General features: G+C 40.8%; 2 protein-coding genes across 10 annotated transcripts in view; one reads left to right on the forward strand and one right to left on the reverse strand.

Moving 5' to 3' along the window:
• The window catches only part of LOC148861608 (acyl-CoA-binding domain-containing protein 4-like), a 54,577-nt gene extending 41,926 nt beyond the window's left edge, over nt 1-12,651 (reverse strand). For 5 of the 9 annotated variants that reach the window (XM_088985671.1, XM_088985670.1, XM_088985667.1 and 2 more), the window contains exons 1-8: nt 12,513-12,648; nt 12,108-12,245; nt 10,966-11,044; nt 10,756-10,902; nt 10,558-10,635; nt 10,024-10,128; nt 9,680-9,746; nt 9,527-9,588 (exon numbers count right to left, since the gene is read on the reverse strand). In XM_088985671.1, coding sequence (XP_088841797.1) covers nt 9,527-9,588; nt 9,680-9,746; nt 10,024-10,128; nt 10,558-10,635; nt 10,756-10,902; nt 10,966-11,044; nt 12,108-12,145 — 576 coding nt within the window. In that variant the 5' untranslated portion in view covers nt 12,146-12,245; nt 12,513-12,648. The other 4 variants (XM_088985673.1, XM_088985668.1, XM_088985674.1 and 1 more) reach the window with 2 other exon arrangements.
• The window catches only part of LOC148861606 (putative serine/threonine-protein phosphatase 2A regulatory subunit B'' subunit TON2), a 106,464-nt gene that overhangs the window by 76,354 nt on the left and 12,892 nt on the right, over nt 1-17,218 (forward strand). The gene's annotated exons all lie outside the window — the stretch shown is intronic.

The raw sequence follows: 17,218 nt of genomic DNA on the forward strand, positions 1-17,218 counted from the left end.
TGATAAACCGGATGCCATCTAAGGTGTTGGGTATGAAAACCCCTTTCTCTGTTTTGTGCCCCACTCTTCCAGACTTTCCCCTTCCTCCTCAGGTGTTCGGATGTATATGTTTCATACATGTGAAGGATCCAAAGAAGACCAAGCTGGATCGTAAGGCTACAAAGGAAATATTCTTGGGGTACTCTCCTACAGAAAAGGGTTACAAGTGTTATGACCCTGTCTCCAAGAGAAAGTATGTCACCAGAGATGTGGTCTTCTTTGAGTCTCAACCCTATTTTCAGTCTTCTCAGAATCCTCTTCAGGGGGAGACTAGTGGGATGGAAGAGGATTCTCATTCTCCCTCCTTTTTGTTCCCCTATCTGCCTCGGGTCTTCCATCCTCTCCTCCTACTCCTTGTTGTGACATTCCGGGTCAACCCAGTGAGGCTCCCACTGTGCCGGTTACCTCTCCTGATGCTGCAGATGTTTCTGAAGGCTCCGGTAGGCAACAAAAAGAGATACTTACATACAACAGAAGAAAAAGGGGCCCTCAACCTCATGACAGCAACCACTTGGACTCGGATCAATCTGTCTCTACAATCCAAGGTAATTTCAACTCTCATACTTCTGATTTGGATCTTCCTATTGCTCTCCGTAAGCCTATCCGCTCTTGCACCACCCAGCACCCCATTGCTGATTTTGTTTCTTACTCACATTTATCTCCTGCCTATGACTCCTTTGTGTCTGCTCTTTCCTCTGTGCGTGTTCCTTCTAAGTACTCAGAGGTTGTGCCTGATGGTGGAAAGAAGCTATGAATGAAGAGATGAAAGCCCTAATGAAAGCAAGAACTTGGGAATTAGTGGATCTGCCAGAGGGGAAGACCACTGTTGGGTGCAAGTGGGTGTTTACTGTAAAGCACAGGGAAGACGGGTCCATTGAAAGGTACAAGGCCAGACTTGTGGCAAAGGGGTTTACTTAAAAAGAAGGGATTGACTACAAAGAAACCTTTGCCCCAGTAGCAAAGCTCAACACAATTCGGGTTCTACTGTCACTAGCAGCAAATTTTTCATGGGAACTTCATCAACTAGATGTGAAGAATGCCTTCTTAAATGGTGACCTTCATGAAAAGGTATTATGGAACCTCCACCAGGCTATGACTTTAGTAGAAAGGTGTGCAAACTGAGGAAAGCATTATAATGGGTTGAAACAATCTCCCCGTGCATGGTTTGGGAGGCTCTGTGGGGCCATGAAGAAAGTAGGGTACACTCAGAGTAGTGCAGACCATACCTTGTTCATAAGGAGACAAGGTAGTAAACTTACTGCACTCATTGTTTATGTGGATGATATGGTAATTACCGGGAATGACTTGGAAGAGATAAAAAGACTGAAGGAGTTTCTAGCTTCTGAATTTGAGATCAAAGACTTGGGTCATTTGAGATATTTTCTTGGGATTGAAGTTGCCAGGTCAAGAGAGGGAATCTACATATGTCAGCGGAAGTATGTTCTTGACCTCCTAGGACATGATGGGGTGCAGGCCAACAGATACTCCAATGGAACAAAATCATGGCCTGTAGGAATCAGTAGGGGAGGACTACTGTGATAAAGAGAGACCAAAAATTGGTAGGGAAGCTGATATATTTATCCCTCACTCGGCCAGATATTGCTTATGTTGTGCATGTTGTCAGTCAATTTATGCACTCTCCAAAGATCCCTCATATGAAAGCAGTTGAAAGGATTCTCAGGTACTTGAAGACTTGCCCAGGGAAGGGAAATCTCTTCAGGAAAAACAATAGAATTGAAACTGAAGCCTACACTAGTGCAAATTGGGCTGGGTCTGTTGGAGACAGGAAGTCAACCTCGGGTTACTGTACATTTGTGGGAGGAAACCCAGTCACATGGCGCAGTAAGAAGCAGAATGTAATGGCTAGATCAAGTGCAGAAGCAGAGTATCGAGCTATGGCCCATGGGGTTGCTGAACTCTTATGGCTCAGAACTCTTCTTAATGAACTTGGCATTAAGGCCGAAGGTCCTCCCAGGCTGTATTGTGACAATAAAGTTGCCACAACATTGCCAACAATCCCGTGCAGCATGATAGGACAAAACATATTGAGATTGATCGGCACTTTGTTAGACAAAGAATTGTCTTGGGTGAACTCTGTGGGCCTTATACTCCATCCGAGATGCAAATTGCAGGCATACTAACTAAAGGGCTGGCAGCAACAAAGTTTAGGGACATGCTTGGCAAGCTAAACATGATTGATATCCATGCTTAGCTTGAGGGGGAGTGTTGGATTGAAGTCTTTTTATGTATGAGTATTCGGCTGATAAGAGTTCTTATTAGCCTATACTTTAGTTTAAGTTGTCCTGTACTGGGCCTTTGTTAATGGGCCTAATCATGTTTAATGTTTTAAGTTGTCTGGGTGTCCCATCACTAATCAGGGGCATTCTAGTAACTTCCTGTATCATTGTACTACATCATAATATAAATAATAGTATTGTCGACCGAGCAGAGCAGTTTGATATTCCAGCATCTCTTCTTCTTCTTCTTTTCTTTTCTGCTACTTCGGCTATAGTAATTTATCTTTCACTCAGGAAATTCCTAGTTCCAAAGCTTATCGGCCAATGGTCTGAAGTGACTCTTGGCAAGGCCCTAGCTAATAGACCTAGCCAATGCTCTCCCCAATCTGAACTAAAGATGAACCTATCCAGCTTAGAGCATCTTGGGTTAGATTGTAGGTTGGACCACGTGAAGATAGCTTGCTGGAGGGGGATTTCTAACAAACCACACCTAATCACGTTAATAAACTCGTTGAATCTCCTCATGCTAATTGTGATGACTTGATTGGGGTTATTGGTCTCATTTGTAAACCTAATCACGTTAAAATCCCCACCTAAACACCACGGACCCTCCCACAAACCCCTAATATCATAGAGCTCTTCCCACATTTTGCCTCTCTCTCCATATCCATTCGAGCCATAGACATTCATCATCACCCAGGTAAACTCTTCTCCCACGCCCTTAAATTTCAAAGAAACCGTAAACCAACCTATTAGCTCTTCCATTGGCTCCACTATCTCTTTCCTCCACAAAATCACTAAACCTCCCGAAGCCCCACAGGACGGCAGAAAAGACCACCCTACTCCTCTAGAACACCACACACTTCTTGCCCATTTCCTATCCCAAACTACCACTTTTGTTTCTTGAAGCAAGACTATATCCGGGTTTTCCTTTCTAATCAAATCCTTTATTACCCTCCTTTTCCTAGCACTACCCAACCCTCTGACATTCCAGCTCAGTATCTTCATTGGATTACTTAAATTTCCACCCTAGACACCACCATCCCTTACTTGGTTTCTTTCCTTTTTCCCCCCCTTGTACTGAACTCTAAGTCCGCTGCCACATTTGATTTTAATCTTTCTACCTCCGAAAGCTTCCTCTTTCTTGGACAATCTTTTTCCTTCTTCCCCTTCTTTTTGGAATACGCTATGACACTCACTACTTTTAGTTTCAGGCCCATCTCTTTAGCCACTTGATTCATCGGTGGCTTCCCCATTCCCTCACCCTCATTCCTTTCCTTCCCTTTTCTCTAGCTAGCCTCCTGTAGATTCAAGTCTTCTTCAATGTATCCAACTTCTACATCCCTCCTAGTCAGCTCCTCAAAGGAATCACAGTCTAAATCCCAAATTTTATCACCTTGTGCCTTCCATTCAGCTTCCATACTCCCTCCATTAAACCCTTCTTCCTTGTCTCTACTCGGAACCTACTGGATTGTGGCAGACAATGGAAGGGTCTGGATGAAATCTGTTGCACTCATAGAAGGCTCATTGGTATTCTTAAAATCAAAGACTAACATACCTGGAGAGGATGGTTTTGTTGAAGGACTTCCAAAGAAAGTTTTTGTCTTGGGACAAAACCTACAAGAACCGGTTTCCGGAGGTTCGGTGTTAGACTGAAGTTGAATGGGCGGCTGAACTTGAGAAATCGGTGCCCCCTTACTGGTTACACCCCTACTTTGCTCAGAAGAACAGTTAGAAACCAAAACTACAATACACCCTGCACCTGTTGAGACCTCGAGATAGCTTTCGGATCCCCCGGGCAATGTTCAATACCCAGGCTGGTTGGCATCTCCTTTTCCCTACCCACCTCCAAGGCAGCTTCAGAGGTGATGATAACAGTTTCACCGTCATCTTTTTTGCCTTCGTCTTCCTCCAAGAAAAGCAACTCTGTGTCAAAACTTTCATCCCCTCGAAACCCAAGGGATTTCTCTGGCCGAACACTCCCAATACTTGAAGTTTCAGATTCGTCAAACTCAGAATCTTCCTCACTGAGTTCCAGAAAATCGTCCTCCTTTACTACACCCTCTGTTAAACCAGCTCTCTTGTTTCTTAGATTACATCTTTCTGGCGAGCCTAGCTCCGGCGCTGACACAGGTCTCCATTGCAAGGAGCTAAAACTCCCAGGACCTCCCCTCCTCGCGTCCCTTCGAATTGGAGAAGATGATGGACCAAAGTTAGTCCATCATCTGTCCCTTTAGTTGGCCCACGTGACCACTTAAGTGGTCACATGACTTAATTTTAAGTGGGCTGGCTGGGCCAGACCCAAACACTCCTTTAAGGACCTGTCGACAATCAACCTTTGGAATGACTTGGCCCACCCCAACTGCCCTCTTCTGGGCTGCAGTAATCCCTTGTGCCCACGTGGACCCACCCCACCTGCCCTCTTTAGGCCCATTAGAACAACTTTCCCTATAGCTAAAACAAGTTCCCTCTCTACTTGTGCCTGCGTGTCCCTCTACTCTTACCACCTTACCCCCTTGCTTTTTTAAAGAATGTTTCAGTCCTTTCTCTCCACCTTGACTAGAACCACTCTTATTTGGTGAAACCTGTCGAATAGCCTTCTCCCTACTCCCTCTTTCTGTCAGAACCTGAGCATAAGACCTGTAGCTCACCACCTTTTCCTCTTCTCCTAATGGCTCTTTCCCTTTGGTTGTTGGTAACTTTCCTTTTGAGTTATCCTTTCCCAAGAATACCATTTTAGTATAAGTGTAAGCCAAATTTTAATACACCAATCCCTCACTTCCACATAGCCTTTCTTCTTCAACCTTCTCATCCTCCTTCCTTCTCCCCTCACTCCACAAGGCAACTTCAATGGTTGTAACCAGCCAGGCTACAGAGAACACTCCATCAACCATCAACTTTACTGAATGAGGGATATCTTCCAAATGCACATTACTCAAGCAAATTGCAACTGAATGGAGGTCTTCCACAAAGGAACCTTCCAGTCTTGCCTTACACAGAGCAGCTATAGAATCAAACACCTCTGAGGTCCAAAGATGAAACGGCAGACCCAATATCCGAACTATTACTTTGTCCCCTGCATGCAGATCCTTAGAGTTTGAATGAGGGGTCCATTTTGTGATAGATACAGAAGCTGAGTGCAATTTACAACACAAAGCATATAGATGTAACTCCTCTCCAATTACCTCAAGCAAGGCCTTACAAGACTCAAAGGGGGTTAAGATGATAGTACAGTTCAAGTTTAACTTCTTTAATAACTCTTCTGCAACTGTCCTCCAATTTTTTGGAAATACAGTAGAAGTTACTATAAACTTTTTCTCCCACTCATTCTTGAGTTCATTGCATACTATTCTGCAATCTTTTGCTGCTTTACCCAGAATTTGTACACTTGCAACCTCTTGAAAGAATGGTAGGATCCATCTTATGGACGCCAAAAGGGATGCAGAATGGGTGGGAGAATTTCAAAAATTTCCTACCTTTCTTCCAACTGGGAATCGCATTCCCTTATTTTAGAATCAAAATTCAATGATCTTACTTGAACCAAACCAGACCAGATTTGAACCAAGAGAGAAGGGAGGGATTATACCTGATCCAAAGAAGTAGTATCTCCCAACGTTGGTGTTCACGCCCAAAGAAGATCCAAGATCAGCTCCCACTGAAGATGACACAGTAATGATGGAGCCGAACCAGCAGCGTTCGTCCCACGAACCAGGTTCTTCTGAAGAACTCGATGAAAGATTATGAGCACCACACGAACAATCAAGAACATTTCTTGATTTTCTCTAACTGAGAACTCGAACTGGCAGAAAAGGTGGTGGCAGCCGCTGGAGGAGAATGCTAGAGAAGAAGGTGGCGAACTGCTATTTTCTTCTCTAGGGTTATCTGAGATCTTATCTCAAGAATACAGGATGTTCTGCTAAAAACACCTAATTAGGGTTTTCCTCCTCTTTCTTAGTGATTAAGTAAGTCTCCTAATCATATTAGGAGTTGCCCTTATCCAAATTTGTATTTGGATTAGGACTCCTCTTAATCTTATTTGCAGATTAGATCAGCTTTTGGGCTTAACCTAATCTCAGATCCGCCCCCTTAAGTGACTGATCAAATCAGCCCAGATCGAAGTGGGCTTTAGGCCCAATATGTATTAAGTGCTCAATGGTCTTCCAAACTGCTGCCTAGTTGGGTTTTTTTGTATGGCGTGGGACCCAAGCATTGATCTACACATCAGCCACATGAGTTCGGCCCAGCCTCTGTTACAAGGCCTAGCCGAATTCACTGGAAAGCCCAGTGAACCCCCTAAGCCCATCACATGGACCCTATGGGCCCAACACTTACACTGAGTGGTCCCTGGGCCAAGCCATCTTATAAAAACCTAGGGATTGTGGGCAAATGCAAGATTAGCCCATCAAGTATTATCCTTAATGGCCTTACACTTAACCTCTCAGCTCATAATGATCAAGCACTGCCCAACAAGAGAGGACCTCTCCCTCGGCTGCAAGGAACAGTGTTGCACTCTCTACTCACATGGATCACGGGAATTAAAACCGTTTGCAAACATTTTGAAATCGTACATAAGTACGTATATCATATATATAAATTTTGCAAAACAAAATTCCAACGATTGAAATCAAATGCCAACAGTTTGGTTTCCATCAAAGAGAGTGCATCCCCGATCATTACCTTTGTCCGACAAAGGGGCTGATCCCGTCACTATGATCATCCACTCAGCTGAATTCTCAAACTGTCCCAACATACCCGGGTTTTGACCCCCGCTAAGGATCTCACTGATTGGCATATCAAAGACAGCCCAATCCGACACCTAGGGCAGTACCATAATCGGGTCTAGGGGTCATGTGTAACTTTCCAATTTTGCCCATCAATTTCCAAGGTCCAAGGCAATACTGAAATTTTGGTCCGGTTCAAGGGTTCAAGCAATCCTACACTGTGTGTGCCTTAGGTCTCACCCTGGCGGCTGAGACAAGCCACCCCAACAGTTGGCAGCACACCAGTGTTAGCCTTGGCAGGATAAATCTCCCCAGATTTATCCAACGGCTGTGAACATTTAAAACTAACACAAGTCTCATTAAGTGTCAAGTTTTAGGGTCTTACACAGAAGCATACCACACAACATGAATCAAACATGTACTTTATTTATTTACATTAAATATCAAAAGTACATCAAAACTAATTGAAGCTAAGGGCATACAAAACTATCTAACACCTCTTTCTGAAACTCTTGTTTTCTAGCTCCACCAACTCCATTCACTACTTGTAACTGTTCTTCCTTCTCAAAGGTGCTACCTTCTCCAAATCCCTCTCGGGCAAAGAAGTCCTTCAAAACAGTTGACACTTCTTTCCATCCAATCCCCAACTTTCCTTCAGGGAAACAAACCATTTGTTTTTTTCCTTCCCCAAAAAACTCCAACAAAGCCACAAACCTTCCTCTAGAGTTCTTCCTCCTCTCTGCTACAAACCTCCTACCATTAACCTCATTTAATTCTTTGCACTCTAACTTTCCACTCACCTGAACTACTACTTTCTCCAAGAATGTCCGAAACCAAACTACAGTTTCTTTCCCAACCAATAATACCATAGCCTTGTTTAGTTCTCTAATTTTCATATTTCTTCCCTTTCATCCTAAAGCTTTCAAAAAGAAACTGCTTAGCCTCAACCTTCAAGGTCCTTCTCCAGCATGTTGCCATGATAAAATAATCTCCTTCCTCCTTCAATCCTCCCCTAGCCATCTCTCATTCAGTTTCAGTCATTATCAACAGTAGTTAAAAACATGACAAATAACAAAATTTTTTAGGAAACCTCACTCCATGACTCGCATAAACTTAAGCTCTAGTTTTCTATTATTTTCATAATATAAGTATATAAATGGGCATAGATAATGCCAGCCTAATAGTTGCAAGCTGCCAACCAGCTGGTTGGTTAGGTCTCCTGCTAGTCGTAGCAGCAGAGACTTAGGATCAAATCCCTCCTGCACCTGGGTTGATGGGAATTATTAATATGTGCTATTCTATCCAGGTCATCAAAGCCTCTTGATGATCCTCCAACCAGGAACCATATAAATATCCTGTACCAAGATAAGCATATCTTAAATTCTTAACACACTTAAGAATACACTATCTTCATATAGATGCTTTGGATTATTCATGTACATTGCAATATCAAAAACATGAATAAAAAAAATGCCCTTTTATAACGTCACATTATTGGTTTTAGGGCATATGACTAATAGTAATAAGTATCACAAAAGATGATACTTTCATCATCATCATTATCATCCAAGCCTTAATAATCCCCGATAATTATTACAACTTTGTGTCACTTTTGTTTTTAAACATAGGCACCATGTACTCTTTCTCCATTCATCAAGCATCTTCCTTTTTTTCATCGTCTTATTAAATAGCTTAATTATCCATAATAAGCCTACCTCTCTCATACCTTTCCACATTTCTGTTGGAATCCCATTAGGTCCTAATGTCTTTCCCTTCTCCATCTTATTTAGCATCTCTATGCTTTAGTAGTTCTAATCTTATGAAGGTAAATGTTACTTTTACTACTATTAGTGTTACTAATCTCTCCTCCATTAGCATCCTATACATGTCATTCATATAATAATGTTTTCATGGTTGCTTGATTTCTTCATCTTTTGCCAAAATAGTTTCATGGCCTAATTAAGTAGTTTCTTAGATTATTTTCATTGAACTTCAACTCTGCAACTATAAGACAGGAATAAAATAAAATAAAATAAATGGAAGGTAATTTTCTTTTAGCAGCTAAGACTAGAAACCACATTGGCTCTGCCTGCACAAGTTTGAATCCTACTTTCCACATATTGTCCTTCTATTATTGATCAAAAAATCATTTAGCATCTAAGATAGTAAACGGTAAATATACATTTTCAAACAAAAACAAATGATAAATATGTATAATAATGAAAAGAAATTTATCCACTCATATGTGTAAAATTAGGTGATTACAATAAGGAAAAGAGAAAAACATCCAAATGTGAAAGCTCATACAATGAAGTAGGACCAACTACCACATAAGGCTACATAGGCACAGCTGGACGTGCATGGTAGGGTGGGAGATGCATGGCATAGCGCCTTAGATAGGGGTTGATCTTTTCTTTACTACTACTTCCCTTCTAATTTACTTTATTTTGGTTTGTCATTAAAATATTTATTTGTATAAAAAGTTCACAAATGCTTTCAAGTTATTATGGTTTAAGTTCAATGGAGTACCGGAACATCTCCTTTTGCTTCCATAAGTGACCAACACTCAGTTTCTGTATCAAAAGACCACACTGCAAAACCCAAAAGGAACGTGAAATAATTCAGCATGAAACAGGGAAAAAGAATAAGTCACTACCAAATGTGATGATACAAGAACACCACCTGAAACTCTACCACTTGCTGGATCAGTTTTTCCTCCAATAAGGAGTACCTTCTTCCCCCAAGAAACCTAGTTGAGGTAAACAACCACCACAGTTTTCAGCAGTAGCCATTCCAAAAGCTGTCTAGTCCATTATGTATGACATGACTTGGCTAGTTATCATCCAATTTCAGGGAATGGTTGATCAATAAAATGCTATGTTTTTTGATATTGGAAGAAGAAAGAGGTTTTGCCATTTCACCATTCCAGTAAAAATGCATTAAATAGAAATTCACAAGGAAAAAATATGGAGGATGTGGAAGAACAATAATATACAGCCAGCAATAAGAGGCTATAAGATTTATACCAGACCATGACCTTTGCATGCAGGGATTTTCAGTGGCAGACTACTTGGTGACAAGTAAAGCCTTGATGAAGCAGTAGTCCAGGTAAATCTATCAAAATTAAGTACCTGAATAAAAATCAAGAAAAAAGTTTTATCAGATTCCATTAAAAAAACCGGGGGCAAAATCAACATTTTGTTTTTTTTTTTTTTCTTTTGATTAATTTGGTTCAGATGTTAGGGTCAAAAGTGTCACTATAGAGTGTTTTAGTAATACGCAATAATACACAAACTGTAGGATAGGTTTTAGTAAATACATTAAGCTAGAGGTGATGCCAATGTAAATAAGCCTTTGTTTAGTCCTTTTTTGTATAAGGAGATATGTGTATATGTGCATACACAGTATTAGGCTTTTAGCTCATTAACCATGTAGAGATGTTTCGATCTTTGTATCTTTGGGCTATCCTTTTTTAATTTATAGTAATATTATACTCCATTAAGAGAGAGAAAGAGAGAGAGGAAAGAAGGCTATCCAAGAAAAACTTATCATCCCTTTACCTGTACATCTTCTAACAATCCATGACCTGATTCACCACCAACCACTATCATTTTGCTCCCAATTACAGCTGCTGCATGCTATTTGGTGAAACAAGTTTAATCTTGGCCTTTAGAAGAATATTTTCAAGACAAGCTTTTAAGTTAAACAGAAGATAGTGTAAAGTAAACTTAAAGCTAATAGTTAAGAATATTTAACACATTGAATCTGGGTTCAGGCTTGTCTCCTATGGTTGACAACACCATCCAATTCTCAGAGTTCCCTGATGTGCAGTTGTCAATTTCAGGCCCAGAACACTGGCGTTTAAGTTCGTCACAATGACTGCTTGCAGGTGCAGCACTTTCTCCCTGCAAATTAAAAGGTCAACACACATCTATAGGACCCATATAAAATTAGGCTACAAGTCTTACATTTGAATGGTTGAGGCGTTTGGTAGATCTTATAGGACTTCTTGTCCCCTCAGTAGAATCTGAAAGCTGGACTTTCAACCTAGAGGCAAAATATTAATGAGATTAGAAACATCGCATTGTACAATTTAATAAATATACTTCATAGATATAAGGAATATTGTTTAGTTATTTTCTGTGTATATGTGTGTGAAGAAAAAAATGCATATATTATAATTGCATGAATACACACAAATCACCCTCCAACTCATGCATTATGAATAAAGAACCTATACCTAATTGACTTGGAGCAGTGTTGCATGACACGGACACATAAGTTGGAATCCAGTGTGTGCCCAATAAACTGACTTGGCAAAATGAGAAAACATGGATTGATGGACACATCTATGGAAAAGTATATACTATTAAAAAAGTTCATATTTTTTTAATTCTAACACTATATTCTTGCAAGAAGGGGTCTAAAATGTTGTCTTTGTCACTAAGTAATGTTTGATACAAAAATGGCATTGATCTTATCAGTTCATTCATGTCAATTAAGCTAGCAGATAAAAAGGAAATGTTATGTAAAAGTGCCCTCAAGAAACTGTGGAATGTTAGACTCCAACGCATGTCCCATTGTCCATTTAAGAGAGTCTATGCAACATGGCCTAGGACCAAGAAGACATATTTATATAAATAGAATTTTTTAACGATAAGGAACTAAAAAATATGAATAAAAATGTTAATTACACAGCAATCAAGGCACAAAAATTAGAAAGAAGAATGAGTGTTAAATTTCCACCTGGAAAATGAAGTGGAAAATGTTAAATTTCCATTGCAAAATTATGGGCCCTCAAATCATTTCTTGCTACTTGAACTGTAACACAGGATTTCTATACGTTAATCTCAGGGACATAATTAAGACAATTTTGGAAAATTGTAGTTCTTGCAGCTCAAAGGTTTAATGTTTTAATTGCAGAGCTTTAATGTTGATATTTATAACCCATTTTGTTCAGACATTTAGAAGTTATAAACTTGAACACTCCAAAATCACTGTGGACATTTCATCTCAGCTGACGCCTCTTCAAATTTTGGATAGATCTTCAGCTTCCAAATCATTAACCAAAGATGGAAAAAAGAAAAGAAACAAACAAACAAAGTCTAACCTCCCAAGTTTCAACCGCCTTCGAGAAAACCCAAACATTTTTACAAGTTCGAGCTTCCAAAGCTAAATAGACGAGTCCAGAGAATCATAGAATGCCAATCCAACGACAGCACCACAGCATATGCCCTATCATATGAACCTTCAAAGACAACGAAAGAAGCTACATTATCACAAAAACCCTAGGAAAGCCCAGAAATGGCGACGAAAATGTAAAAAAAAAAAAAAGAATAAAATAAAATAAAATAAAACAGTACGTCATGAGTAGATATAGAAATCCATGAAGCAATCAAAGTCTAGGCATCAGATGCCTAATCCTTTCTCATTTTCGTGAAGTAAATCAGGTTTGCTAGTGAACAATCAGTTGATGAGGTTTTAACTTTTTAAAATAAAAAAATTAATAATTTACTTGCTTTCTAGTTTCAGAGCTGCTCCTTGCAGTTTTGGCTGTGACTGGTAGCAAGTGTGGACTGTAGAGGTTCCAGGGATTTATAGTACAGAGTGCGCATGATAGCTTTTGGTTGTTCCTGCTTGGCCTTTTAATCATCAATCGCTTTATTGTCCCGTGCCGAAAACGAAAGACATCACTACTCTCTAAACTGCGCCTGGGGAGGGAGTCCGCATCCCAACAAGATGCTGTTATATGGAAAATTGATTCGAAGTTTAACTGCCCGACGCCCGAGGCACTGATAATGAAGCGGTTCGAGCGAACCAGCTCGAAGGGCGAGTTACGGATGTCGAGTCCGGATCTGCTCCTCACACCAACCTTACAGTATTCCCAAGCGGGACACACTACCTCATAGTATCTCTCGACTCTCGATCTCCTACCCACAAGAACTTTATTCACGTCTACCCGCAACACACTACCTTCGTGCATTGGGAACATCTCCCAGTGCATAATACTATGTAGGAAGATGAGATATCTCTCATATGTGGTTGCGATGTCATGTGGGTAAACATGGATAGATTTCTTGTGGGCAGGAGATCCAGATTCACATCTCCCATACTTGAAATTTATAGGAGATGTTCCAAATACATAGTGGGATGTGGTTGTGAGGCCGATGTAAGGAGCGCTATGTGAGGAACACATCCCAATTCATAGGTGTCAAGCACCAATTGACGTGTTAGTACACGTACCGATACCTTCCTACATCGAAAATCTATGTAGGGTGAGATGGTAAAAAGATTTCAATCTACGTCGGAAATCTAGCACTCAATCCGTTGCTTGTTGCCCGAGAGCAAGCTGAAAAACTACAGTACGCAAGGGCTTGACTATAAATGCTTGCTAGCTCGAAAGCCAGAGCAGCAAGATTCAAAACGGATGCACGTGCCAGCGTGTTGAATCCAGTCATTGCTTGCTTGGCTGCACGTTAGCGCAACAGCTTGAGCACTAGCATTCAATCCGTTGCTTGTTATGCTTCTTCAAGCAATCTAGTGTCTCTATGAGGAGCACGTTCTGATGGTTTGTATTTGCACATCTAGGGACGTCAATGTGTTAGTTATGGGTTGGACTCAGTGTCTCTAACCAATATGGACAGATTGGACATATCAATAGGATATATAGAATTGGACTAGTCTAGACTTCCAAAGTATTTATTGGATTCAGTCCATTCTTAATAGAATCTATATTGGTTTGGGCTACGATTGAGTTAATATCTCGTTCATTGATAAAATATAAGAATACAGGTGTGAATGGACCAGATTTGGGTTAAAACCAATCTAAACTAAAACCAATTTGAACATATTGGATAGTCCAAATATTGAATTGGACAGGTCCAAAATAATCCAAATTATTCATCACATTGGATTGGATTAATTCGCATTGGTGCCTCACAGAGTGCACCCCATATGTGCCCCACTGTGACGGTTCATCCGCCAACATTACCATCAGCATGCCATCTAAGTGTCGTCATGTGTGTCATGGGTGTGTCATTGTATACTTTTTGTAAAAGGGGGGTATGCCAATGGCAATATTGTAAATACTAGTATGATTTTTCAACATTTTGATGTATCCTTTCATCAAAGCCCCAAAAGATTAACCTACTCTTTGAAAAGAGGTGGTAATTGAGTGGTGCTAAGACCGTATAAGAGTTAAGCACGAGATCCCCTTGACACAAATTTATGCACATGTGTTTGTTGTCATTCTATACAATACAAAGAGACTTTTATCTAATTTGTGTGTGTTTGTTGTTGCCTTGTTACTTGCTTTGTTTACTTCATAGGCTTTCTCGACTACAATCGAGTGTCGCACAGGGCCCCAACACATAGCTCCGTATGAGTTGGTATTAGAGCGCGGTTGACATTAGTAACTGCCAAGCCCACATAGTCCCTCGACGTGCCCCACACTGATGCCAACAAGATGAAGAAACGAGAGACTCAAGCCGAAATACAAGAAGGGATCTCACAGGTCTACAACGGTGACGATCCTAGAGGTAGCTCTCCTAAAGAGAAAGGCATCAGCTCAAAGGCTATCAAGCATGAGAAATCTTGCAGCCATGGACAAATGCACCATGTGTTGTGAAGTAGTGGTTGGTGAAACTTGTGATTGTGTTGATGAGCTTCATCTCAACCTTGAAACCATGGCAACGGTTGTTGAAAGATTGGAAGAGCAGTCCATTGACAATCCTAACAGACCAAGCAACCTACTAGAGGACTTGGTGAAGTGCCTACAAACCCAGCTCGAGGACTTGAAGGGTGAAGTGACCCTTTTGAAGAAACTAATGACAGTTGCCGCCAACACCCCTACAGCTCCAACACCTCCAAAGATCAAAACCCACAAGCCTACCCTGCATGCAGGGACCCGAGAAGCCTAGGAACTTGACAACATCGGTGGCAAATGGAACAATACTTCACCGCCACTAAACTTGTTGAGGAGGCAGCCAAGGTTCACACTATTGTTATGTATCTAACTGATGTTGCTATGTTATGGTGGCATAAGAGATGTGCCAATGCAAAGTGAGGCTTATGCTCCATTGATACTTAGGTCGAATTCAAGAGCAAGATAAAGTGTCAATTCTACCCAGAGAACATCGAGTACCAAGCCTATCGAAAGCTCAAGAATGTAAAGCACATTGGTTCGTTGCATGAGTATGTGAAGGAGTTCTTCGCACTATTGCTCGAGATCACGGATCAGACAAGGACTTGTTGTTTAAATTTATGGACGGCTTGAAATAGTGGGTCGAGCTTGAACTTCAATGACAAGGTGTGAAGGACTTCATCATAGCCATGACTATTGCCAAGCAATTAGTGGACAACAAACGACCAAGCAAGGATGGCCCTAAACCCAGCACATATCAAAGCTAAAGCAAGGCAGGAGGTAACAAGAAACCTTATTATGGGCCTAAGGGGGACTCTGGGCCAAGCAAATCCAAAAAAATATCAAGTTTTACAAGAGACCCAAGGGAGACTGGCTACAAGGGCAGTCAATTTGGAGGGATGACTTATCCCTCACCTTGCTTCATCTATGAGGAAAAACATTGGACCAAGGACCATCATATTAAACAGTGTATGCCCTTAGCTCCAATCAGATTGATGTACATTATGTCACTTATTGTAAATGAATAGAGTACATAATTGATTCATGTGATTTGGTGTGTTTTTGTGTAATACCCTTAAATTGGATACTTATGAGACATGTTAGTTTAGAATCTTCACAATTATTGGATAGATCTGGGGAAATTTATCCTGCCAAGACTAACACTGATTTATTGCCAAGTTGGTTTGGGTAGCTTATCTCAGCTACCAGGGTGAGACCTAAGATACATGTAGTGTGGGTTTTCTTGAAACCCTGAACCAGACCAAATTATAGTATTGCCCTAGACCTTGGAGATAGATGGGAAAAACTGAAATGTTACACCTGACCCCTAGACTCGATTATGGTACTACACTAGGTGTTGGATTGGGCTGCCTTTGATATGCCAATCAGTGAGATCCTTAGAGGGGGTCAAAACCTGGGTATGTTGGAACAGTCCGAGAATTCACCTGAGTGGGTGATCATAATGACAGGATCAACCCCTTTGTCAGACAAAGTGAATGATCAGGGAATGCACACTCTCTGATGGAAACCTAAAGTATCAACAGTTGATTTCAAACGTTGAAATTTATTTTTGCAAAAATATATTTATATAGAGATATACATATATATTATGTTTCAAAATGTTTGCAAAAGGTTTTAATTCCCGGGATCCATGTGAGTAAAGAGTGCAACACTATACCTTGCATCCGAGGGAGAGGTCTTCTCTTGTCGGGCAGTGTTTGATCATTAAGGTCTAAGAGGTTAAGTGTAAGACCATTGAGGATAGTACCTGATAGGCTAATCTTGCATTTGCCCACAGTTATTGGGTTTTCATAAGATGGTCAGATCCAATAACCATTTAGTGTAAATGTTGGAGCCATTAAGAGCCCATGGTGATGGACTCAAGGGTTCACTGTCTTATACAGTGAATTTGGCCAAGCCTTGTAACAAAGGTTGGGCTGATCCCATGTGGCTGATGTGTAGATCAATGTTAGGGTCCCACAGCAATATGTAGAGTTCTCTTCTATTATTGGCTGACAAAACAATCTGACGTCATGCTCACCAGCCCTTGTTTCATTCTTGCTGAAGAAGTTCGGTTCTTGCTGAAGAGTCATCCTACTGATCCTACTTTATCACACATTGTGTCATCTTCAGTGGAGGCGGGTATTGGTCTTTTCCTTGGGCATGAACACCTTCATTGGGAGTTACTGTTACTTCGTATAAGGTATATCCCTCTCCTCCCTTTTGGTTTCAGATGTGGTCCGGTTTTGGATTCAAGAACGAACATTGAAAATGCAGTTTTCTAAATTAGAGAATGTGATTCCCTAATGGGAGAAAAGAAATTTTTAAAATTTCGCCCAACCTTCCTGCAGGGTTCAACCATCCATATGATGAATCTCCCATCCCTTCACATCCTAGTTAGGGGAAGTTGAATGCCTTGCTTGCCAAGCTTAGTGATGATGAACACAACGATAAGAAGAAAGAGTCAGAAGAGGCAAGGATGGGAGCTCTACAAAGACTCAATGCAATGAATAAGAAGAAGAGCTCATAGAAAGCACCAAAGTTCAAGCAAAAGGGGTTGATGTATGCAGAGATTTGCC

Source organism: Nelumbo lutea, chromosome 4 (genome assembly GCF_056320005.1).
Source record: "Nelumbo lutea isolate HS-2025 chromosome 4, American lotus-T2T, whole genome shotgun sequence".
Taxonomy (NCBI): Eukaryota; Viridiplantae; Streptophyta; class Magnoliopsida; order Proteales; family Nelumbonaceae; genus Nelumbo; species Nelumbo lutea.